The sequence below is a fragment of the Carassius gibelio genome, chromosome B4 (assembly GCF_023724105.1).
Source record: "Carassius gibelio isolate Cgi1373 ecotype wild population from Czech Republic chromosome B4, carGib1.2-hapl.c, whole genome shotgun sequence".
Taxonomy (NCBI): domain Eukaryota; kingdom Metazoa; phylum Chordata; class Actinopteri; order Cypriniformes; family Cyprinidae; genus Carassius; species Carassius gibelio.
In genome coordinates, this window is record NC_068399.1 from 23,894,141 (window position 1) to 23,921,216 (window position 27,076).

Sequence of the window (27,076 nt, forward strand, 5' to 3'; positions counted from 1 at the left end):
ACAGCGGGGGAGACGGAAGCGAGACTGGCTGTTTGTGTGGCGTCTCTGCGTTACTTTGTTACTTTCCACTCCTGAATGACAGTCAATGGACCCCTAGAGACTATCCCTCCCACCTCTTCTGAATGCATGCATGTGTGTTAATGTGTTTGTGGGGTGATGATGGAGTAAGACTCATTGAATATCAATTAGCACTGTGGTTTTTCTCGGTTATGCTTCTGTTTATGGATATTTTCCAGGAAAATCGTTGTGGAAAATGAAGTAAATAAGTGCAAAATAAGTCCTATTTAGATAATTCATTTTCCATGGACACCTCCTCCCTCCTCCCCAAGTGGCTCCCTCAACTGCGATACTACCTCCAATTTCATTTGCTCTTACACCTGGAGAAGACGGGGAAAATATGGCTGACACTGGCTGTCAGGCGTCTCATCTTAAATTCTCCTCAAGCTAAAATGTCGGGTTAATTGCTGTCATTTTTACACTGGGCCAGTGACTTCCTGTAACAATCACTGTTAGCAGGGGAGAAAAATATAACATGAACAATGTCCTGTGCATCTGGACACGACATTCATAAATACACGTGGAAGAGTGGCTAATAAAAAGAAAGAGGCTGATCTAAAAATAAATAAATAAAACAGAAATATTCCACGAGCCAATGGCATGTTTATATAGTATAAAATACTGCAGAATCTATAACTGAATTTTAATGAATGAAGACAAAATGCATGGCATGTGCATTTTATAATGGCACCCTTTTTACACATATTTCCCAAAGAGAACTTCCTCTAAGGACAGGAAGTTAAATTGCAGAGTACAGCTAACTCAGTGGTGTGTGGTGGTGTTTTAAAATGAGGCAGAAGTTGCACACACACACACACACATACACATATGTATAGATATTTAGGCCTATATATGTGTCCCTGTTTCGCTTAATGTTGTCAGATTTTCCTGGTTAAATATGCTATTACATAAAAAGACAACAAATATAATTCTATTTTGCATTTTGTTTACTATTTTTAATACTAATTATACATTTCATATTGTTTATGCATTTTTATATTTATTTCAAAATAATAACTAAAGGCATTTCACGCTTTATTTTGATGTGACAGAAAGTAGTGTTATCTAAGCAGGAGAACGGTTTATATACTTTATAGTTTGTCGATTATGCCATAATTTAATTTAGTCCAGGAGCTCGCTGGAAAACAAGAGGTGGGATTTATTGCATGAACCAATCACATGCAATCATAACCGATCATATCTAATTTTAGAGCGATGGACGCATCGCCTTCTCTCACGTGACTTTCTCCAATTCATTCTCAATTACAACCCAGAAAAGTCGCTGTCTATGGACTGAAGGGAGACAAGCCTCCGATGTAACTTTACCTGCTGGTGTCGCTGTTGGACAGTGGTTTTTTTTATAAAATTGTAATGCGATTTAGGTTTGTAATATCGATTATTTTGTCATCCAATTTTTTGAGGAGACACTGACTCCCTTACCTCGGAGGGAACGCCCCTGGGCTAACTATACATCCATATGATCACAGATTATTATACTAGAACAATCATCTAGAGGTTCCATTATATCACACCACATAATCAACAGATATATGCAAACACATTCTTGTATACAAACATCATTATAAATATTACAACATTAAAAGCTCATTTAACAACAGCCTACAGATCAATGACGTCCAGGTCCTTTACCACCATTCTTGCAGAAACGTGAAAAAAATAAAAATAAATAAACTTCCAGTGCTGCAATGCTTCTTTCATAAGAAGATTATTATGGAAATATAATGTATAGCAAGTGTAAATCTGTCTCTGAACATGTTGGCAGAAATATAGCCACAACAAACTGTAAAACTGAATGTAAAAATTGTTAATAAATAATAATAATAAAACAAAACAAAAAAGATCAAAGGCAATTTGAAATTTCTGAATGTTTTTTTCTGATTAAGAAAGTTAAAAAATAAAGTTAAAAAATATTCAATAGTTCAATTACTAACGGCCATTTTTAACTGGACTGTTTCATCTCTCGCTCTCTTTCACACACAGCACCAAAACTCAGAGATCTAGGTGGTTATTAAGCGGATGTGTAGGAATTCTCTGACTGTGGCGTGTGTGTGAGAGGGAATTGTGCAGGAAGTGTGTGAAGTTAACAGCACCTGGCCTCCGTTTAAAAAGCCTCCCGAGGCCTGTTAGCTGGCCCACTCATTTCAATGCGTCTGTCTGCGCTCTCCCGCTCGCTCTCTGGAAGTCAAACATTGTCACTCTCTCCACTGTCTCTATGGCACTTATCTCTCCTCTCTTCACTCTTTCTGCTTACACTGCCCTTTTCTTCCACTCTTAGTGTGGATTATCTACAGACAGATAACACTAAATCTATTCAAGTAATACAGGAATAATAACACTGTAATAATATAATATAATGATAAATAAAAGGAATAGAATTAAATATGTATAAAATGAAACTTTTACAATTGAATAAAGCAAGATCAATGTTATTTGTTATTGTAATCTATTGTTAACTTGTTAAACTATTAATTATTATTAATACTAATAAATGCAGTAATATTATCACTTTTATTTCTATTTGTGTGTACAGTAATAGTAAAACAATAAAAACAACATTAACTTTCTACCAACAAGAAAGAAAAATAACAGTGATTATTATATAATAATGAATATAATAACAATAATCATCATCATCATCATCATTATTGATATAATTATAATATTAATATGTCTGTTTGATGATTCTGTGGCTAGTTGTTTTTTTGGCTTTTACTGTATTCTGTTTAATAATGACACTGAATATACAATTTATTGTATATACAAATTTTTATTATTTATTTTACATTAAATGCACATTTATATACATTCATATTTAGAATATCAATATTACATTTTTATTTTTTAGAATTATGTGTGCTTACTGTAACAATAAAAAAAATATTTTATATAAAACATCCATCTCTAATTTTAAATTACAATAATTCTTTAGAATTCCTAATATTTAACACTTTATTTTTTCAGTCGGTTTATAATATATTGATCATAATAAATACAAACCAAATATATAATATATAGATATTGACATTTGCATAATTAATATAAACCTATAGTTAAGATGTTCATTGTTAAATATTTCAATAGGTTTATAATAATTATAAAGCATCATTGATCAACTACTAACAATTCACAAATATGAACCATTATCAATAATGGTTTTGATACAAGTTTACAAAAACACTTTTGTAGGACCCAGCATTAACCACCGAACACTGATCTCACACACGCTGAAGTGTGCAGGTTAAAACAGAAGTCAGTAATGAGAAAGCAGGGGGGGTTGACCCCAATCAGACGCGTGTGTGAGACACAGAGAGAGCGAGAGAGACGGCCGGTGTGATGATGAATGGGAGGAGAGGCCGTGAGATGGGGGTGCCGTTGTAATCACCAGCTGGAGAGGGTGGCTATGAAGGGGGGGCGCTCGGAGGGGCCCACAAAGAGCCGCAGGACACACTTCACTCTGCTACACTGATCCTGTCTTACCCACGGGCCCATGGGCTGCTTTCAGCTGCTGTCACCAGGACAGAGCAATTCACTCACTCACACACACACACACACACACACACACAATCATAGTAATAAAAACAACTGCTGTTTAATAGCTATAAACTTATAATGCCGAAAAAAAAAAGAAAATACTATTAGGAATTATATATAAAAAATATATAAATATACATTAAAAATATAAAATCAATAATTGTGCAATTATTTGGCCTACTTCTAAGCATTTTAGTAGTAAAACATTCACATGGCAAAAAAAAATAACATGGAAAAAGTATTGAAAGTCTTACTTAAATCCTTGAAAACACAACAAACAGTGCCTGAGGAATCACAAATTCTGTTTTCAGACACATACTCACATCCAATGACACACTTGCGAGTGAATAAGTGAACACACACTCCACACCGCCAGCAGACTAACCCTGAGCTCAGCCTGACCTCTCATGCTGCTCTTTTGGTGAGCTGTCAAACCCATCATTCACTGCACCGAGACACATACATACATGCATACAGTACACAACTGTGCTGTTTCTGAAGTCAAAATAATTATGCAAACATCCCCTATATATATTTTGAAATAAATACAACATGCACTGGTCAGTTGGGTTTTCTGGAGTGAATGAGCTGTAAAGGTGTTGTGAAGTCAAATAAGGAGGCCCTCTAGTGGCCACAAACAAAGAAACACGAGCAAGGCTCCGTACTTCACACACAAACACACATGCTTGGCAAACTCAGCCAGTACGCTTCTTGCACAGAAGCACCAAAACACCTACAAAACAAGTCAAAAACAGCCCAAATTCAACCAGATTTCTGCACTAAACTCTTGAAATCCTTATCATTACACTAAACTTAAATGTAAACCGCCACTAAATAAACACTAAAATACAGTAAAAACAAGAATAAAACAATAAAACAGTCCAGTTCCTGTCTAAATGTGCACAACTGAAGGGTGTCAGTCAAATAGCTGCCTGCTGAGCCCTATGTGAAAGCCAGCGAGAGAGAGAGAGAGAGAGGGAGGGAGAGAGAGAAAGAGACCGAGCGCGGCGGATGACAACGGACGAGGGGGGAGAGAGACGCAACTTACCTGCTGTTGTTGCAGATGCAGCAGCTCGACTGCGCTTACTTCACTGCTCGTCTCCCCACTTGATCTTCCATCTCTACTGCCAGCATCTAATTGGCTGCTTAGGATGCTCATTCCATTTTGACTCATTGAACTGTTGCTTATTGTCTCATTGGCCGACTCCTGCATCATGACTTAATACCTAGAAGTGATTAAGAGGCACCGGTTAAGGCTCTTGTTACAATCCCCTTTAGTTGCCTCCTAAAAAAAAGGGGTGGGGGGGGGGATAAAAAAGTAAAAGGAAAAATAGGGGCAAGAAAGAAAAAAAAAAAGCTTTCCATTATCAACCCCTGCTCCCTTTGCAAATTAAAGCATTTAACGGGGGGAGGGGGTGGAATTATGCATTCACTGTGTAAATGAAGCAATACAAAGAGATGCACGTTTCTTCCTGCCTTCTATTTATTTATTGTTTAATTTTGCTTAATGCATGCTTTTTAAAAAAAATTATATTTCCTTTTTTTGCATATTGACCGTCACACACACAGATAAACATCACATGGTGTGCTTAAAAATACATTTAGTGAATTTAATGTGGTGTGAATAATTTCCAAAGGAGCATATTTGAAATATAACACGTATGAAGCCTTTTTTCCCCCTGTTCAAACGTCTTAAAATATCCCCGTTGCGTCTCGACTGAACGGAGTTGCTTAATGACGCACAGCTAATCATGCAAAATTAAAATTTGGTACAGGAGGTGAGGGGAGAAGAGGGGGAATTACAAATCACATGCTTCTGTACGGTGATGAACGATATAATGGTCTTTTCTTTTAGCTGAAGCTAAATAAAATTCACCTGCTAGTCAAATGATGAGAGAAAAAAGCTTGTCACATATAGACTAGTTCCCTTCCTCCTTTTTCTTTTAATCACATATTCAAATATTCATTATTTCCATATATTTAGTGCCGTCCGCCGAACACAATTAAAATTCAAACACCAAATTCAAACAGAGCAAAAAAAAAAAAAAAAAACGTCAATTTTTACTCTGTCAAATAAATGAAAAGATATTAAATTAATTTTCCCTGCCATCTATTAGATATGAAAACAGGGGAGAGTGGTGGCTCAAAATTCTTTCACGAATATCACTAATGATTGTGCTAAAAACAGCATAAATTATGCATATTACCTCTTCTCTGGTAATAAATGTTTTATCATTTTCCTTGCATAAATGTTGTGTATGTTCACAGGAACCCTGCTAAGATCTGTGGAGATCTTTGCAATAAATAAAAGAATCGTCCGACCCAACAAATGCAATTCAAGGTGTGTTCTGCATAGCTAATACACCCACAAGAGTCTTAATACACACTCCGACATTCACATATTCATCGAACCCCCTCCTCTCTTCCCATCACACATTTTGTTTTTTCTCACAAAATAATGACGGGCTGTCTCATATTTCAGCGCATTCAAACATAAACAATATTAATTACACTAATGGCGAGCACGCACAATAAAATAGCCCTAATCTCGTGTAATGTTTAGAAGGGATTCGTTTTTCCAGCAACACTTTCATTTATTTCCCTGACAGCTCCGCCATCCTTCTTTCCACAGATTAAACACATCAATTTTGTCACCTGCTACGTATGGACAATTAGCAGCGATCCTTGAATGAGAGCGTACAGTAACTCGACAGCAGAGACATAAAAAAAAAAGAAAAAAAAAAGAGGAACGGCACTAATCAAACACACGACACAACAAAGACTTAGTCTTCTAATCCACGGCTGCTTTTCAGATCAGCAAATGACATTTTAACAGCACGGCTTGCGTCTTATGAGAAACACTAGAAGCAAGTTTTTTAATTTATTTAAAAAGAACACCACCTAACCAGTATGCACTGGTCAACTTGGGAACAAACACAAGTGCAGAAGATTTGCAGACCAGGAGAAAGAGATAGAGAGAGAGAGAGACAGAACAGTGTGAGGGCTGACGAATCTCTCCTGAAGAAACACAAAGCTGCCGTAGAGATTAGGCGACTAATAAGTATTCAAATTAGGCATAAATTTTACATGCCCCATGTTTAAAATATTCAGAGAAAGGCCGCTTGATTGCCTTTACATGAATTTTATGAACAACGTAATGGAGTGTTTTTTAATGCTACAATGAAGGAGACTAAAAAGTGAGGGACGAGTTTAGGACACTGTTCTTACTCAAACCTTTAAAAAAGAAAAAAGAAAACGCTAATTAAAATTACATTTCAGATCAATGTAATCCCAGTTTGCACTTTGGAAATTCAAATATTATTTCTACAAACTCATTATTCCACACATGTTTTAAAATAACTAAAGAATGGATGACATTTTGATGTAATATTGGGAAGGAGGAGAAAAAAAAAAGAAATACTTTTTTTTTCCCCCTTCAAATTTGGTTTTGGGTTTAATGACGCGGAATACTGATCCTGTCATTATAGAAACACACATTATTAACACTGTATCCTCTAAATCCACATGATCCACAACTGGCATGTAGGTGTCTAACCAAAGTAATGCTCATGCAGATGTATGCAAAGTGTATTCAGAGAGATCAGGTGCTGCTTTAACCTTAATGACAGCGGTGAGATAAATTAATTAGCCATCTGAAGGCAGCATCCAAATCTGCCAATTACAATGTCAATTAGAAACACATCCTCGCTCACGATCGTTTCCACGCAATGAAGCGGACGCGAGGAGGATGGTGGGGGGGGGGTTTGGGTTATGTGTCTGAATGACACTGAGTGAAGGAGAGAGTCTAGTACAGTACGGTACCGCCTGAGAGAGATAGACGAAGAGAAGGTGCGCAAGTGAATGAGAGAGAGAAAGAGAGAGAGAGGGAGCAAAGCCAGCACCCAAAGTCTGTCTTTGTTCATGTCTAGTGTAGGACCCCCATTCCTCTGTCTTTGACCCTTGGGGCCACCTGCCTGTCATTCTAACACACTGTCTTTTCCTAAAACACACTGGGGTCAAACGTTCGTGCTACTGGAACATATTTACAGCCCTTGCTAGTCTTTTAGTGTGGACAAACTCCAGCCCATTTGACACTGGCAAAATCTTGCAATAAACACTGAGCTATTACCCATATCATCATGATAACAGTAGTCAGCTAAAAGAAAGTCGGTGTGTATTCAAGAAGGTTGATAAAAACCAAATTGCTGCATTTCTGGAATAAAAGATGTTATTTGGATCCGTTTCTTTTCTCCCTTGTGTGTTTTTTGTGCTTTAAACGCTGTAACAGTACCACGCTTACAATTCCTTTCTGGCTGTGTAAATGTTTGCCCTCGAATCGTAGGCTGTGCAAATCTGTCCTTTCCATCAGACAGGATTCTGACAATGCATTCAAGGGCTACGCCTGTGATTTTGGGTGGGTGGGTTTGCAAAGAAAGGTGTGGGGAGGGAAAGCCACAAATATAGCCCAGATGTTTCTCATACACACACACACACTCCTTCCTCATCATGGAGGAGTAAAGTTACTCATGCTGGTTTGAGCTGATCTGATTTTACAATCACAAATGTTGCCTCTTTATTAAATATGGCACCCTTCTTATCGGAGCTTGGATATCATGATTCTAAGCTCTCCATCATCTAAAGCGCTCGGAAACCGCGGGACATGTTTTATACAAGTCGCTGAAAAGGGGCACCAGAGGCTGCGATTCTGACATTAACACCTTCTTTCACACACACACACACACACACTAACAGAAATCATCCACTTCCGCCGAGACGCACTTCATTTTTCCCCTCCCGTGGAAACCGGCTGCCCTCTCCCCTGATAGGACACGCAGAACAGACCTGAAAAATAGCTTGATGATTATTTCAGGGAGGCATCGGAAAGGCAGACTCCGTGATCCAAGAAGCCTAGTCATTATCAGTGCATTGCTCAGGTGCCCGGAATCCTAACATTGCAAGGAAGGGTGAAAAAAGATGGAAAAAAACCCTAAAAATTACATTTCACAGTCTGCTAGCTTCACCCACTCTGATTCAGTTAAGATATGGATACCATTTAAAATAATCACAAATTCTGTGCTCCACTGAAATTAATTCATCATTGCCATAAGTTACAATGCATACAAAATAAAGCAGTGCTCTGCTATTCTCCAATATTAAACAGTAGGGAAATGCTTAATAAATCAAAATGCCAGCTTTTGAAAATGATGATGCAAAGTTTGTATTTCATCCAGTGTATCTGTACTACATGTGAAATTGAGAATATGCTAATTAAAAAATGCCACTGAACAGCTAAAAATGCTCTTTAAAAGTTCAACTGTGCATGCCAGCAGTCTTTTTTGGCTCTTAGGGGTTGCCGTACACCGTTAATGACTCTCCTCTAAACTGGAATGTACTGTAATATTACAGGCCCCCTCTTCTCAGAGGGATTTCAAAGTGATTCACAATGGACGAGATTATAGAGTAAAAAGAGCACGTGGGAAATCATATTTATACCACGAGTTCAAAAATGAAAAGGGAGGATGAATACATCGCTTTTCAGGATTAATAGTATGCAAAGTAACTGAATCAAGTGTTGTTATCAGTGGTAAAATGAGAACACATTCAAGAAAAAAAAATTCAATTCACGATAAATAGACCATCTGTGATTCGATTCATTCAGTGCTGAATGTTCAGAACTTAATTCTGGGTTATTTACATTAAAAGAAGGAGAAAAGGAGAGGGAGATGAAAAGAAAGAGAGAGAGAGAGAGAGAGCGAGAGAGAGAGAGAGAGAGAAAAGCACAGACTAAGGGGACAAAGAAAACTGCGATAAATCCTGAAGAAGCCCTGAAACAAAACCAAATCCTTGAGAAATAAAAACACACATAATTCATAAATGCTAAAACAACGTGACCTAAAAAGCCGGATTTTCGTTCAGATTTTCCAGCACTTCCGAAAAACAAAACAAAAAAAATAACTTAGTGTTTCAAGTCTTTCCATTCCATTCAAATTCTACCCAGCAAGCACCTCCCTCTCGGACGAAAGCAGCTCAGAAAGTGGGTGACTAGACAGTGATGCTGGCATCTCATCAAGCAGTCTCTGCGATTGCATTTTGGGTAATTTCTTTAATTAACTCAGCCCAGCTAATCACCAGTAATTGACCTATAAAAGTAGGAGGCCCCATTGTCTGCTCCAATCATCTCGAGCAGGAAGAGAAAGTCTTTCCCTCGCTCTCTTTCCCACTATTTATCCATCGTCTAAGTCTTACACTATTTACCTGCCTCAAACGCATATTTCATTTCATTTCATGCTGCAATTATCCTTTGTGACACTGGCTGCGTGTGGGGCGAGATTAAAAGCCTTGGGGTGGAGGGGGCAAGCACACTCGCCCCTGCCTGGGACACGCTGCCGCGTTAACGACCGGGACGGCCCTGGTGCCGCCACACAGACACGAAGCCGCAGAGAGACATAGCTCATGGTGACGTTTCCACTTATTTGAGGCTGATTAGGGTCATTATGTCGCACTGTTCTGATTTATGTTGTCATTCTTTCGGCCCGGTCCTGCATCGATAGATCTTAATGAATTGGTAAATAAGGGTGAAGATTACACTTGACAACACCCCAACATTTCTCATTCATACCCGACAAGATTTATGTAACCAATTAGGGCGGTAACAGGCGAGATTGGTCGAGAGAAAAATAATCTTTCCCGAGGAAAATTACCCAGAGTCTAAAACCTCAACAAAATAGATAATGGGCAGTCTTTAAGGGAGACTTAGTCACAGAGCGAGAGCCCGGGCTGAAGGGTTCTCAGAAGTGCATTTAAGGAGGGAAGCGGCTCTTGCAGGACTTTCAAATTGATTTTTTTTTCTTAAAAATTCAACCACACGACTGCAGGAACTCAAGAACACGCATGCCAGCCACACACACACTAACTAATCAGTCACCATCTGCATGTCCAAACCAGAGGCCATGAAATCAATGGATTAAAAATTAACCTCTCGCCAACAAAGAAGCACTTTGATGTGCAAATGTGAACTCAAGGAGGTAGATTGCAAACTAGTACAATGCACACATGCGCACACACACAAAAAAAAAAATTAAAACACAAATCAATCGTTTCTCCATGACTTCACTGTGTGATGATGCCTCGACTGAAGAAATCCATTTGCATTTTTTAATAGTCTGGTATTTCAATTATTTAATTTACATCTGTGCAGCAAGAGTAACCAGTCGACTCATTTCGCATTAAAATATCAGATAAAAAAGGCTGATCATCAATGAGCGCAGACAGGCCGAGGAGGACCCGGAGGGACGCGGGAGAACAGAGGGAGGAAAACGAGAGTGATGCTGGCGTCGTCTCATCCAGCTTCCCCCTTCAAGCACATGCAAATAAGGCTGTGATGCTTAACTGCATCATTTATGGGGATAATAGCGGCATCATCATTACGGGACTCAAATTAAATTACATCACAATTAGCATAACAAAGTGATTGGTTAAACTTTCAAAACAAATACCCGCCTTAGTTAATGAGCGGTGTTAATTAGCACATACAAAACGTAGGTAAACATGTGTTTTGATTAAACAATTTTTGAAATTCATATTTACTTTGTTGGTTTGTGGTTTTTCTTTTTATTTATTTTTGGAGAGAGTGTACAATGAGGAATTGAAAAAGCTCAGGAGATTTGCATAAAAAAAACTCCAAATATGCAGCATTTAATTTTATTGCACTAAACAAGATATTACACAGACTCATGAGAACGATGTAAATGATCCATCTGATTCTCTATGTAGTATGTACTAATCATGCAGCTCATTATGCATCAGGGTATTAAATTATAAAGAAGACCACGTCCACATTCCAGCACAAAGCCATATAAAACGTAATAATATGCTCACAATAGCCCAATAGCGAGCGTTGCTCGCACTTATGAATATTTAAGTAAACAAATCATCTGCCCGCCTTTGAGAGGGATAATTAGTACTTGAGGGCTAATCATTTTACTGACCCCACCTCCTAAATGGGACAGGCTCGTTTAAGTTTTAGGTGACTATGTAATCTTAACTCTTTAATAAATATATAAAACCATAAAAAAGAAATAAAAAACACACACACGTACATGTAATTAGAATTGTACAATTATTACCCTACAAAAAGGACAACAGCTGTTTAAAAAATGATTCATCTCTTAATATACAGCTGACAAAAAAAAAAAAAAAAACTATACAATTGCTCAAATGATTTAATATCCCACCAACATGCTGTAAACTCCCCAAACACTTCGCTTCAAATAAAATCACCAACTAGGCAAAGTCAAAGCACACTGTTCTTCAGCACACACTCACACACACTTAACGGCACGCGCGCACACACCCGCACAAAACCACATTCATTATCGTCATTGCCATTATCACCAGCAATTAACCCACAGATGAAAGCAGCCCACAAACCAAGCCGGAGCATGGCACAAGCCTTGAGGAATGACAGCGAGAGTGAAAAGACCCGACGGAGGGATGAAAGCAGGAAAGCATGGATGGATGGAGGAAAAGGTGTTTTTATTACCTGCAGGTGAGCGGTGTGGGACAGCAGGCTGGAGAGGGTGTTTCGCGGAGAGTCGGGCGTCACGGGGAAGAGCGTGCGATTATCAGTGTCATCACTCCAACTGTGTTTATACAGACTCGCATCATAAACAAGCGCCTCTTTGGCCCCGTCCCTCACGCGTCGCTCATGCATACTTAAATCGGCAGTGCACCCATTAAAAAAAAAAAAAAAAAAAGAGAAAAAAAAACGACCCCTATCTCCTGACAATTATTCCTTCATCTCCACTTGTCACTGAGCAATTACGACAGCGTGCAGACAGGGCCCAATAGGAGACGCGGGGCTTTGGGAAGCCGTGCGACCGGCCGGGAACGAGGGGTGGTGTTGAAAAAAGTGCCTAAAATGGAAATGTGTCACCCTGACCCGGAGCTTTTCTGCCTTTGTGACGCATTGGAAATACTGGAATCATTAGCATTAAATCTCTCCGAAAATTATCTGAAAATGCAAATAATTATTGCAGGTTTTACTGCTTCTGGGCTTCCTAATCTAAAAATGCTCTTCAAAAATGGCTCTCTCCCTCTTCTTTAATTTAAAAAAAGAAAAGAAAAAAGGAAGTCTTTCGTCTTGCTGACCGAGTTGCTGACTGAAAGAAGCGAGTGTGTGAGAGTGTGTGTGTGTGAGTGACTGTGCGCACCAGCGTCTCTCACAGCCTGCGCACGGAGCCGAGGACTCGGATCGCGCTCCGCCAGCAGCCTCTCACTGCTCTCATTTGAGCACGCGGCTTGCGGCACACGCACACAAGCTTTCTCTCTCTCCTTCTCCTATTTTTCTCCTGCATTCGGACTCCAATTGAGAGGGGACTTAACACACACGACCAGATGCGGATGACATCCCGAGCCCCTAAAAACGTGAGGTACGTGTTCCTGCCTGCTTTTTTTTTGTATTCATTGAGATTAGCCTGCATGTGATCTTCTTGCAAGTCAAAACTAGTGAGCTTTGCGTTTTCCTAAATAAAAAACCAAAACATGCAACAATCTCAGCCGGGAAGAAAAAGTAACCTACCTTTTGAGGAACGACACACAATCTCACTCCCTGAAGGTAGAGGCATTTGAAGATATTCTTAGAAGCCTTGAAGCATTAACTTGCATCAAAAATGAGGAATAGGATGCCACTGGTAGGCAACAGCATCAGAGCACGAAAAAAAAAATAGGAGGGGGGGAGAGAGGTGGGGGGTACAAAGAATGAAAGAAAGAAAAAACTAGCTGACATTCACTGTCAAAGCCATCATCAGTGAACTATTTACAGCGGTATTTACACGAGTGCCTCTTGCCCGATCACGTCAGAGAAACCCGTGGCATTTTTACGCCTGCAATTAAAACAAATCAAGCAGACCTCTGATTGTTTTGGCACCCGAGGACTAATCGTACACAAAAATCAGCGGTTTGATTGTCAGGGTGGGGAGGTGGAGGGGTGGCACTTCTTTTTCCTGTGTTTCCTTTTTTTCCACTTTCGAGATGGATGGAGGGATACTTTAGCAAGTTGAGTGATAGTATTGTGGAAATAATAAATAAATACGCCTGCTGCTGCTTTCCTTATTAGGTCAAACTATCCCAAAAAAGTCCTACGAGGGAAGTATTTGAGTGATGAAGGACAGAAAAGCTTGGAAATCAGATGGGTTTGCAAATTTGTTTTTACACATGCATATTTGCTCATTTACTGCATGTAATTAAACTTTCAAAATCTGTAGCTTTCATATCTGCAGTAATTGTAAACTACTGGTGTTTGTCAACCCTTTTTTCTCATTCTCTCGCCCTGCATGCCACAGATGTTTCTCCTAGCTGCTCCCGCAGACAGGAATCCACTCGCAGAGACGAAAGCCACGCTCTCCCCCAGGAGAGGAGTACAAAGGCCAGTCTGCACGCGGCAGATGCAAAACCAAGTCCATCTGCTGCAGGCTTCCCATCGCCACATGGAGATTGAAAAGTGAGGGGAACGTTTGCGTAGACGCCGCTGGAACGAGAGCGAGGAACCAGCTGTTATTAAATGGGGGAGATGTGAACGAGCAGGTTTTAAATACAAAAGACTGACGCAAAAGCAAGATTTATATGGAAATGGACAACTAAGCAATTCCATATTCAAGCTCTAATAAAATCAATTACTTCATGTACAACTGTAGAAGTTCTTTCAAATATGCACACATGATGGTGAGCAAGAACTTTCACGTTGTGCACGATCCACCCAAGCATGACAGATTTATTTAGCTAAAAAAAAAAAAAAAACTCCTATGCACCTTAAGACCACTTGAACATCCCACTCTGAGCATGATATAACAGGCTCCAAGCAGCAGATTAACTGCATATTTTAACTGTACAATATCATTAGAAAGCACTAAGCTCAAGTCAACGCGTTTTTTTTGGACCTCCACCCCTCCAGACTAGGGCAAAGGCTCAATGAGGAAGTGTAAATGGTTGTACTGGCAGGCATGGAAGGCCTCTAGGTTTCAAGCGTCACTGCAGGAATTGTGTCTAATGCGTCATATTTACATTCTGACCCAAATGCTATAAGGCTACATTGCGCACTAACCTTCACTTCACGAGACAAACAGGCCGCTTTAGCTTTTAGGGCTTGTTAGCTACTCTTAGTTCTCACTCATATCTGGTTTTATTCCGTCTGTCTATCACTTAACTCCCTCTCTTTTTTTCCTCCTCATTTCACAGGGCTTTGGACCGCAAGGTCAATGAGGACTAACAATTCCAGCAGCGGCTCTCGAGCGCACGCAGAAGAAAGTGTCGGGTGATGGGGGATGGACTCGTGTGATGGCAGAGCTGGTGTCTTTGAGCGCTGGCATAATTTCCATGGCAACCCCCTTAACTATTAATTTTCAATTAAAGCAGACACAAAATGCCCTGACCCGAGTCCCTGGAAGGTGTCCAGAGTGGGAAACTGGGCCTTTTTGGAGCCATGATATCAATAGGCTCCTTCATAGTGGCAAAAATCACACCCCTAAACAACACAGAACATCTAAATCCTATTTTTATTTCACAATCACACGAGTGAGAACACCAAAACCACAATTTAAACTCATGCATGTAAATATTAAATGTTTAATGGGATGATATTTGAATGATGTCCCTTGGTCGATTACCAGAGGTGTTACCTCCCCCTTGTGTCAGTTTTGAAATCTGACAGGATTGTCAATTGCTAATAAAAAGCTATACAATTTTGGGGTGAATTTTAGTTACCACTGCGTGAAATAAGGTGTACAAATCAAAAAAAAAAAAATTTTTAGATTCTATGATTTGTACTATGCATAAAGTTAGACAGAAATCATTAGGAAAAATATGAATTATTTTTTCATTCCAAATTACACTATTTAAAAACTGTTGAGGTATAATACTTTATCACATTCTCCTGTGTGATTTTAGATGATCCAAAGTAGCCTTGAAAATCTGACCATTTTTACATGATAACTGGAAAAAAGAGGTCATCTAGAAATACTGCAGAATCTAACATTTCTTATTCTTTTTTTCCATTTTTAAAAACACCAAGTCATTGTTTACACCTAATTAGATTCAATTTTTAATTCCACATTTTCAATTAAACCCAGTATGCTGGTGTTATATCTGCTCTATAGACATTGGTATCAACCCTTGAAAAACTCCTACCGGTCGACCACCACTAAAGACTGAGCTAACAGCAGATTAAGCTGAGCTAGTGTGCACTTACTGAGAGTCTGATGTGTGTTCCAGGCCTCAGAGAAACGCCAGCAGCATTAAAGCTGTTCTCTGGCTGGAGAGTTATCCACTTGAGCTCATCTCCGCCTCCGATCCATTCGGCTGATGACTGAGCCCGTGGAACGCACTCCGTGCTTGTAAACAGCCCTAATAAACTCTCAGCCGAGGGTCTGCCTGTATCCGCAGTGTACACTTATTTGCACATGTATGAGTTTGAAACAAAATGTGACACTCAAACACTGCAAATTTAAAAGTATCTTAGTCCCTAATCACAGTCAATTTAAATCAAGCACCTTCAGCCTTCATTAAGAGTTACACATCCCAGACTGATCAGCTGCTGTTTACCCAATTTAAGATCGCGGAGTAAGTCAATAACCATTGGCTTGGATGATTAACAGAAGGTTGAGTTCCCCCTTGTGTCAAAATCTACAAACAGCGTAACCAATATTAACAACAATAATAGTCTGCATTATAAACAAATGCATATATAATTATTATTTTTGGTTATTAACTATTAATTTATTATTTTTATTATACACACACACACATTTAATTACATATTAATCTACATTAATAATAATAATTGCTTTTAATAACATTTTAAAATTGTATTTTAAGCAAATTGTTTATGCATATATTGGTAATACATCGCCATTTCCCACCTTACTATCTAAAAACAAAACCACAAATCCAAACATTATTTGTCCTTGTCAAAAATCAGCTTCTCTTAATTTTTAAGCTCAAGATTGTGGCATCTGTAGTGATGAGGATGTTCTTGACATTTCACAAGGCAAGAGAATCTTAGTCCGATTACCATGGTTTGATCTATCAATATACACCGTTCTCTTTTTGAGTTCAAAAACGTAAAGTAAAACTGCGAGTAATGGCCAACTCATAAAAATAGCCTCTCTTCATCTTAATGATGTTCTTCATCACCGATCGATATGACCTGAAATGGACCATTAGAGCACAATGATTATATAACAGGGAGCTAAACATTATAATATACTGTACTTAAGCGCTGCCGTACCCATGGCAACCTTCTTTTGCCTTGCATGGCGGCACCTTAATGAAGTCCTATTAAGTAGCCTATAATGATAGTGTCCAAATGTATTTGCATATATACTTCGGCAGGCGAGGGAGGGGGACGGAGGAAAGCTCAACAATCACAACAGTGCACGATAAGATGCGTGTTTAATCCACAGCATTACTCTGAAAATAACAACCCCGAGCCTCAAAGAGCTCTGAGACTCAACGCACATCAAAATAAGCCGCTATCTGTGCCGGTAAATAAGCTACGTTTGGTGGCACCTCCATTAAAAAGCTAATTAAGCTCAGGGGCCGGGAGCCAGACGGGGGCCGGCTTCAGCTCAGAGGTTCCCCGCGCAGGATTCCTCACATGTGACTTTCATTTGCGACCCTGGCCGGACGCCCGACAGGACATCCCAGAGAGAGTGTTTGCTCGACTCAATATCAACAGGCACAGCGAGCGGCCCCAGGAAAAGGGCCCTGCCTTCAGTTCCTATTGAAAACAAACCAACCCCGGCAGCCGCGACGACATTCTCGTGCTCTCTCGTTCTCATTTTCTCAGTTTAATGATACCTGCTCCACTCTAGCATCTGTAGGGAGGATTGAAGTATACATTTCAGTGGAGAAATAAAAGAGATAGAAATGACAGAAGTCAGACAGTTCAAGCTGACCGGCCACTTCAAACAGAAAGCCCCGCAGAACGAGACAGACACTCCAGGTTAAATTGGCTCTTCTGTGTCTACCCTTAAAATGTGGGCTCCTTCAAAAGCGCATTTGAATTAGATGAGTTGATGAAATCAAAGACTTGACTGTGTGGGTAAATTTATACAAGCAAGTGCAGCTCACAGCAGTTTACCTGTTATGCGGCAGATTGGCGGCAGATGAAAGCAAACTGAATGGCAGCCGACTTCCTCTCTCGCTCAAGAGATATTATCATACTGTAAAGGCTGTAATTTGTATTAGCGTCGCATTGTTGGAGAAATGCAGGTAATGGGTATTTGATGCGCTTGGAGCTGCCAAACTTGTAATAAGATGAAAGGCAACATGACAAGTACTCAGTGATGACCACTCAACACGTTTGTCAACATGACAAAAAAAAAAAAAAAAAAAAAATCTAAAAAAAAATAAAACAGTGATTTTTAATATTTTGGACTCTTAACAACTCAAAAGATAAAAGACATGATGGAAAAACATTGATTATTGTAACACAAAACAAAGAAATAGATTTTTTTTGGCAACATTTAATGTTTATCAACATGACCAAAAAAATAATAATTCATTTGTTTTTAGACTAATTTGTTTGTTTTAATCTTAAAAGATAAAGGACAGAAAGCGGAAAATAAAACAAAAAACATTTTTGGTAATACATGTAACTCAACACCTGTCAAAAGAACAAACAATCAAAATAACTATTAATTAAAATAAAAAAAAAGTAATGCATTTGTTTTTTAGACTCAAGATAAAATATAAATGAAAAAACATTGATTATTGTATTGAAAAATTTATATATACTTTTTTTTTTTTGGTTATACATTTAACTCAATATTTGCCAACAGGACAAAAAAGTAAGTTTGTTCTTGTTTTGAAAACTCAAAAAGACAAAAGGAGAAAAAAAAACACTCTAGTGAAATGGATATTATTATTATCTGTAATAATAATAATAATAATAATAAATAAATATATTTATTATTATTATTATTTATAATAATAATTATTATTATTATAATAATTATATATATATATATATATATATATATATATGTGTGTGAAAAAATCTTTCTGCCCAAATCTTCATTCTTCAAATGAAAATACCAAGCTAATTCTGGATTTACAAACAAAATAGTAAGACGAGTTTCATACCTATCAAAAATCACACATAACTCTGCTCAATAAGATTGAAATGTAATATTTAGAACAAATGCTTTCCTTAGGTATGAGAATAAACCGGGCTTAGTTTATTTTACATTTGATTTACACAATCTGATCACAAATACTCCAAACATTTCAAATATTTTTTTTTTTTTATCACAAAGACTGGGAGAAAAAGAAAACAGAGAAACATATAAGGATAATAAGCAGCAGGAAAGTTGGACACGTCTTAGCTCGTTTCACATTACACCAGAACCCCAAAAGTACCATGAGCTACATCCAATCCAGAGGTTTGATTCTATTCAATCAGACAGCAATTACTCAAAAAAATAGGAAAAAAAAGGAGAATTAATTCAGGAAAATGGCATCCCACCAAAGAATAATAAACTCATTATAAGGAAATTTCAACTTAACCATTCTCCATGCCGCAGCTAATTTAAACCTAATTTTTACTAGCCACTAATTCAGTAGGGGGGCGGGGATAGGAATTACATCTGGAGGTAATTCGCTGTATGGAGGCTAGCCAAATAAAAAGAGGGGCAGGGATGGCTGAGGGGGGTTTCTGGTCTCTGAAAACTGCTGAATGTTTTCATAGTGCTGTCATCAGACAGGTCAGAGAGGTGTGATTAGCAGGAGAATCCAACAGAGACACTGAAGTCCTGATGAAGTCCCAGATGATCAGACTCTAGCAAGGAGGCAGCCTTGTTTGGACTAGACGGTCTCACCTCACCACCGACATTTAAAACATCTCGTGCTGGATCACACGCCTGAACATCTGTGTCAACACATGACAAAATATGAAGCGAGGAAAAGTTGTTTGGGTGCATCAGACAGCCTGAGAATTCACGGAGAAGAGCAATTCCCAACCCCAACCGTGACCCAAATGGGTCTTTCTTTAACAACGAGCAGTTTTATAGCTGAAGGTTTGATCTTTATTAAAACTAACAGAGATCTTTAGGTTTTATGAATGTCACATTAAAACCGTCTTGGAAACTTTTTATAGTATAGGCCAGATTTTATTGCTTTATCCTTGTTCTAGACCCAATATTAAACTATGAAAATCCAATATGACAATATAAACAAATATACATGTTACAATTAATATTAAAATAATATTATTGTGAATTTTTTTTTTTAGGCAAGTTGCAAGTCACTGTGTCATTATTTCCAATCATATTATGAAATATTATTAAAAGTATTAAGAAAAAACTAAGTGATACTGTGCCATTTAAATCAATACCCTTAGCACAACACGTTTTACACTTAAAGGAGGAAATGACATTTGTTGCTGCAGAAAAATTGAGAGTTGAGAGTGTGCAAGAAGTGTTTGCCATCACTGAAGAATCCCCAGAAATTGAACATTAACAACCTGTGAACAAGCAGACAGGCTCCTTGAATAGTTGAAACCCTACAAAGACTCGAAGTGAAAGACTAAGACTCGACGTCTCGTTTGTAGGCATTGCAGATACACGTCGGATCTGCTCCAGGTGGGAGAAAATGAAAAGTTTGGACTCCAGTAATCTACAGTGAAAAGTGACTAAAAGAAGACATTTACATTCGACACAGAGCTTGACGGCCCCCACCTCAATCCCAACTACCCCCGTGTCCTCTTGAACAGAAAATGTGTTTTCCAAATGAAAATAAACTGAGGCCGGCCAGTTTGAGGCAGTTAAATTCAGGAATATGAGATCAAATAAAGACTCCTGTGGCGGCTGAAAAGAGAAATGAAATGGCTTCTAAGGAGAGATGTACTGGGTAATAAAATCACTTCTTTATATCTTCCTAAATGGCACATGTTCCCATGGAGTGGTTAAGCTTTGGCGCGGTCGGTCAAAGACAGTATGCAAGTGGCAATTTTTACTTCCTGAAGATCTCCCTACCGATATCCTTCTTAAGTCTTGCGCTCTGCAATTTGGCAGAAATGGCGAACTCTTTAAGCGTCGAGTTTGAGGAAAACTTTTGGCCCGAATTGCTTTAACAACACGCGGTGAACGAGAACTCCATATTCCATTAGCCGAACATAACTGGAGGTCGTAATCTGGTGCCTCCGACGACCTGTTTCCATTATGGCTGGAACGGAGGATGAATACTTGCTCTTGATTGGACGCAGTCAATAGTGCAGAGCGCAAACAAAAAACATCACAGGAACAACCGCTCTACTCTGAATCGCTTCAATTCATCCGTTCGTCCATTGACGGCGGAATTATGGTGCATTACCGAAAACATGTAATTGATTTGCCTTTGAAAAGGTAGCCACAATAACTTTCAGACCACATTTTAGACGGCTATATTGAAGGGCATTAGCAAACGGAGGAATACATTATAATTTATAATACAGTGGTTATTAAAGTCCCAATAAAAAAGGTTTAGAGAGTGGAATGATTCACTTATCAGTTTGCTTGCGCAGTACTTAAAAGCAGCCCTCTTCTGTCATTTTAGCCGCAAAAAAAAATAGCCTGTGATGACATTGAAAACAGCACTGCATGTACAAATTTCCCCCGATGCAAATGGTTTCCATTAATTCTTGGAATGGAACAAAAATGGTAATTGTTTATGCAAAAGGAAGGGAAAAAATATTAAATAACAAAATAAGAGTTCAAAATGGAAGCATTTGCTATTGAACACGCACCAGTCCCCATTTGATTTTCACATACAGGCCAATCAAAAACACTGAAACAAACTTATTAAACGGCAGCTTCTATTCAAATCACAAATTGCTCTGTACCGTAAAAAGCTTAGAGTATTTGTACCAGAAGCTAAAGCACAGGAAAAGGGCCTTTCAATCCACAATAAGTGATTTTAAATAAGCCAAATTAAACGTTCCCATAGAAGTCAGGAATTTGAAAAAGTACAGTTGTACAGAAAGAATGTGACGTGGGTTTCAAAACATACATATACACTGTACACTATCAGAAAAAAAAGGTACAAAAGTTCACAATGGGGTTGATACCTTTTCAAAAGGTACAAATATGTACCATTTAGGTACACTGTAAAAATCCAACTTTTGAAAAGTTATACTAACCAATGTAAAAGAGTAGCCTGAACAAAGAATTTTTAGTAGAAGTCAGTTAATTTTTGTGTGTGTGAACTGAACAAAAATACTCTAAACATGTCGCTAGTTTTGTTTTACCTTACTTGGATACTCCAGTATTTGTTCACAACACATCCAAATGTTCTCCCAGCTTTTCAAATAGAGTCATCTGAACAAACTGTTTTACACTAGACAATCTTGCACAAGTTTCTAGCATGCATTGCAGCTTGAAAACATTTTATGTTAAGAATTATTTATATATATATATATATATATATATATATATATATATATATATATATATATATATATATATATATAAATATATATATATAAATATATATATATATATATATATATATATATATATATATATATATATATATATATATATATATATATATTATTTTACTGGTTTAATTTATGCTGCTGGTGTTGTCACTGTCAGTTAGCTGTGATGTGGATCAGAATTTTTTTATTTTTTTTTATTTACTGATTTAAAATTTGTTGATCCTGGTTGAGAATCATGTGCTGAGGCACTAAGTGCATCTCATTGCAACTTGTTTAATTCATTTGTCTTTTAATAAATGTTTGCCTTTAGTTTTAAGAGGCAAATAATATACTCATAATATGTAGAATTGCGACCGCTGTGACTGTTGACGTACGATGCATCTGATGTGTTTTCTGGTGCGCCCAATAACAAAGATAACACCTCAGCAGTGTCACCGCAGTCTTGTGAACGCACTCACAACAGACCCAGAAGAGAAGACAATGCTGAACAAAGTCGTAGTTTTTGGATCAAAATTTATTTTCGATGCTTCATAATATTCTAACTGACCCTCTGATGTCACATGGACTACTTTGATGATGTTTTTCGTACCTTTCTGGACATGGACAGTATACCGTACACACGGTTTCATACTAAATCTAAAATATCTTAAACTCTGTTCCGAAGATGAACGGAGATCTTACGGGTTTGGAACGACATGAGGGTGAGTTATTAATGACATAATTTTCATTTTTGGCAGAACTAAGCCTTTAAGTTAGGTCAACAAATATATATATATAACAGTGTACTAATATACTTACATGCACATTTTAGGGGTGAATAAGACACAAACGTGTATCTTTTGAAAGCTTTTGTGCCCTTTTTCCTGAGAGTGTACATATATGCAATTGAAAGGCATATTATAACATTTTATATTTAATTTGTTCCATTTTCATTGTATAGTATCATTTTCTAAGTTTTGATAAATGTCTAACATCAATACAACCTGAATTACATTTTAATCAAATTGCATTTTTCACATGGTATTACAATGTTTTCAACAGTTGATGCTGCTCTGTTGCGGTTTAATTCACTTCTGGGCTGATAATGTTATCATTTTGAGCGATAATTGATTAATTAATAGATTAATTGGTGTGCAACTCTTAATGAACATCTTCAACACATCCTTGTATCTGAAGAATCACAATCAAAACAGAAGATACTATGAATGCTACAACCACGACACACTTGAATACACACATCCGAACCAAAGCCGACAGCATACTTCCAACATTTTTCCCCTCATCAGGACTTCGGCACGTACAAGACTCTCTGTCTTTTACTGGATTGAAAGCAGAAGGGAAGGAGGAAAAAGGAATGGAAGGATGTTCTGACAGTTTAAAAGTGCCCAACAGCTGCCGCCGGGTCATCTAAACGCACATCCACCTCCCCAAACAAACTCAGACACGACTTCAAATACATAGCTGGACTCTTAGCTAATCCTTCCATTGTTCAGGCTCACCGAGTTTTGGCCCCCATCGCCCTTTCTGCTCAAACTACACCCCTAGACTAACAACTGAAACCTCTGTGCCAGCGACCAAAATTAACTACGACACGGTCATAAATACCTACAAAAACCACCGAAACATGCATGACGTGAATTTTTCGGCTTGCATCATGAAAGAACCCCATCAGAGGAAGAGCCCAACAGCAGGAGACAGGCACTAAACAGGGGTCTTTTGTTTGGCCCGGACAAATCCAAGCTTCCCCAGAGGACATTTAATACTGTGCAGAAGTAGCAAACTGGTGTCTACAGTAGTCCAATGTGCACAAGTACAAGAAGTGCTTCGGGGTTGTGTTACGAAGTGCTCTGTATTGAACACCAGTCAATTAAAGACGAATTTGAATGTTTCCTCATGACAAATAAATGCATCGGGGTGGATGGCTGCCACCATGGTATGAGCCAGAAAGAATGTAAATGTCTTTTAATTACTTCAAAAGTGAGAGGAAAGTAGCTTCAAAGCATTATGCTGGCACATGGAAAAGGGTCGGCGTCCAAATTCGCCTGACAAGTTGCCACAGAATCAAAGACAAATGTTTCATTAGCAGGTAACCTTTTTTTTTTTTTTTTACTAGTCTCCGGCAGTTCCGATTTAACACAGACCTTGCACAAAAAGAAATTTACACACGCAAATTATAAATGCAAGGTTCTTGCAACGGGACTTGAACTTTTCACACCTTTTAAAGCCACAGAATTGGCCGCGTTCAGCTTCTCTGCAGCTGCTGCTTTGCACTAATGCAAGACGGTGTCATATGAAAACTATTCCTCTACCCAAACCACAGAGCTGGTCATTAATGAAACACAGCCTGCACAGTGAGGTCATGAAAAGTCTACATTTCAGCAGCCACATATACAGTGAAAAAAGCATAATTCCCAAAGAATAGAGTAACAGGAACAAAAAAAATCTAAATCAAATTCCAGTCCCAAGGACAGGGAAAAATAAATAAATGGCAGGGAACGGTGGCCTCTCACATTTTCCCCCCGCGCTTTGCAAACAACCGTCAACTGCTGCTCAGAAACAGCGCTGCTTCACAATGAGAGCAGACTAAACAATCCGATCCCGGCCAAGGCAAACGCTCTGCAACTCTGCACACAGTCGCATTTCAGGATGTCTCGGCTTAATTGCCAACTATCAAATCTCACAGTGGAATCTGTCCATTTGGCAGGGACCCCGTCGGCGGACCTGATAAAATATTGTTTAAAAAGTGTCAGCTTTGTCCCATGATGAGAAGAAAATCGTTTTGACGGGATTCGAGTTTCAGTTGGCTCTTTTTTTCTTTTGTCAAAAAAGGAAGACCAACTCTGCATAGTTACATTTGCAAAATCATAACGTGTGGAGCAAGTTAAAGACCTTGAAATCAAGTTTTATGGCTCTTAGTCCGAGTCTATCAGCTTTGAGGTCTACAAAGAGTACTCTAAAAGCTGACTAATATGTATGTGTGTATATGTGTTTATATATGGTCTATGTACTTCTATATGAGCATTATATGCATTCTAAAGAGCAATTTTTTAGACAAAACAAACTATGCAGTGCAGCATGAGTTATTCATATTTTTTCAGTTTCTGTTGTTTCAGTTTTTTTTCGTATTTTCAGTTTATGTAAAAAAAAAAAAAAAAAAATTCTGAGACTAAATATAAATAAATAATACAACAATTTCATATGGGACTTCTAAATAAAATAAAAAGCCACACCTCAATGTGTGTCTGCACAGCAGAAATGCTTTTGAGCTACTGCTACATAAAGTTCCTGGGGTACTGAGGCTACCAATGCAAACCATTTGAAGATGCAGAGGGGACAAGCGCTATCAGGACTACGAGGGCAGCAGGATATTCGGTTTGTCACTTGCGTCTTGTTGCATTCTGTTTTTCTAAGTCTGACTTTCAAACTCCCAGATCCCCAAAACTTCAAACAACCAAAATACCAGCACATTCATAAAACAGAACAGAACCGCTGGGAATTTAAGACGGAGGGAGAGAGTGCACGCACACACATACTCACACTCGTTCGCACAAAGGTAGCAGGCCTCGACAGCAGATGGTAAAATTAACATTTCAACAGTTCTCTTCTTTCATGTAGGTCTCGGCAGAACCGCCTTTTTTTCTGGAAAAATGTAAAGGCTAGGGTTTGGAAAGATGCAAGGCTAGAGAAAGCATCTGGAAAAAGGGAAGGAGAATATTGGCTTATTGCTCCTGATGGTCCTCCTCTATGAAAAATTAAATAGGTCTGTTTTGCAGGTTTGGCTCTCTGGAGTGCCCTCCGCTCTGTTATGGAAACATCATCTCAGTAATTTATATGTGCTAGAACACCTGGTGATGAAGGAAAATAAACTTTTTGGGGGCTTCTTTAAATCTAGTCGGCTGACTTTTTCACCCTTGTCTAATCTCATCCGGTTTCCCTCGTTAGCGTCCAGGCGACGCTTGGCATATGCATTCAGAAGAAATAACCTGGAATTAACAGTGCTTTTCACAAATCGACGCGCCCTCCAAACAGACACGCGCAGCTTCGCTGAGATATATTCAGAAGCTGTCTAATGCATTTCAAATAAATACAAATCCAAGTGGGCGGAAAAAAAAATAAAAGATCAAAACACCAAAGTGACAGACTCATTTGTGTCCATTGAATGGAACGCCTGAGTAGAGGCCATTAATTTGGACACAGTTATGGCTAAATTACATGTGTTTCACCTCTGTGACATTTTAAATGCAATTAAAAGCTGGTTATGAAAGAGTGCAGACTTCCTCGTGATGAGGGAAATCGCTGCGGTGATTAACATGCAAACGAGCTCACGCTGGCGGAGTAGATTGAGGTTTGAAAACCCCATTTACTTTTGTGTGATTATCTATTTACCAGTACACAGCCTTCAATCTCTCGCCGTTCCCCTGGCGCACATCACTCAATTACACCCCCACCTTTATTTACGACTGTACGACGGGCTCGAAGCGTCCATTCTGCCGAGCAAGCTTTTGTCTAAAAATCACGAGTTGGATCAGCAGTGGCCCTCCTCGGAGGGAGCGCACAGCTGGAGCATGTCAAATATCAGCCCTACCATTTGGCTACGACGATTCTGTAAACGCTTCATTAACAAAACGTCTCCAACCGCAGTTTTACAAGTTGGCCCCTGATAAATTGTTAAGTTGGAGGAGATGTTCCAGATGAAGATGAGGGGTCTTCTGAACACACGGCCTCGCCAGAGGAGCTCTGGATTTAGATTGAAATGAACTGCTCTGGAAACACTCAGAGCGCTATTATGTTTCGGCGTGTTGATGCAATTATCATCTGAACGCCTGGCAGCATCAGAGGAATCTAATTTAATTAATTTAAACGGATGAATAACCACAAAATTCCTGTTGCAAAAATGTGCACAGCGATAAATACTGGAAATTCAAAAAATAAGTCATATCTTGATTTTAAAATCCAGAAAAACAAACAAATCCCCATTTTTATCATGCATAACAA

At 38.6% G+C, this 27,076-nt stretch overlaps 1 protein-coding gene across 2 annotated transcripts in view; it reads right to left on the bottom strand.

Moving 5' to 3' along the window:
• Positions 1–27,076, bottom strand: part of LOC127956739 (forkhead box protein P2) — a 101,268-nt gene that overhangs the window by 54,837 nt on the left and 19,355 nt on the right. The window contains exon 4 of one of the 2 annotated variants that reach the window (XM_052554909.1): positions 4,658–4,835. The exons of the other annotated variant lie outside the window; for it this stretch is intronic. Within the exon in view, the coding sequence (XP_052410869.1) occupies positions 4,658–4,825 (168 nt within the window). The 5' untranslated portion in view covers positions 4,826–4,835. The remainder of the gene's footprint in view (positions 1–4,657; positions 4,836–27,076) is intronic. 2 annotated transcript variants of the gene reach the window in all.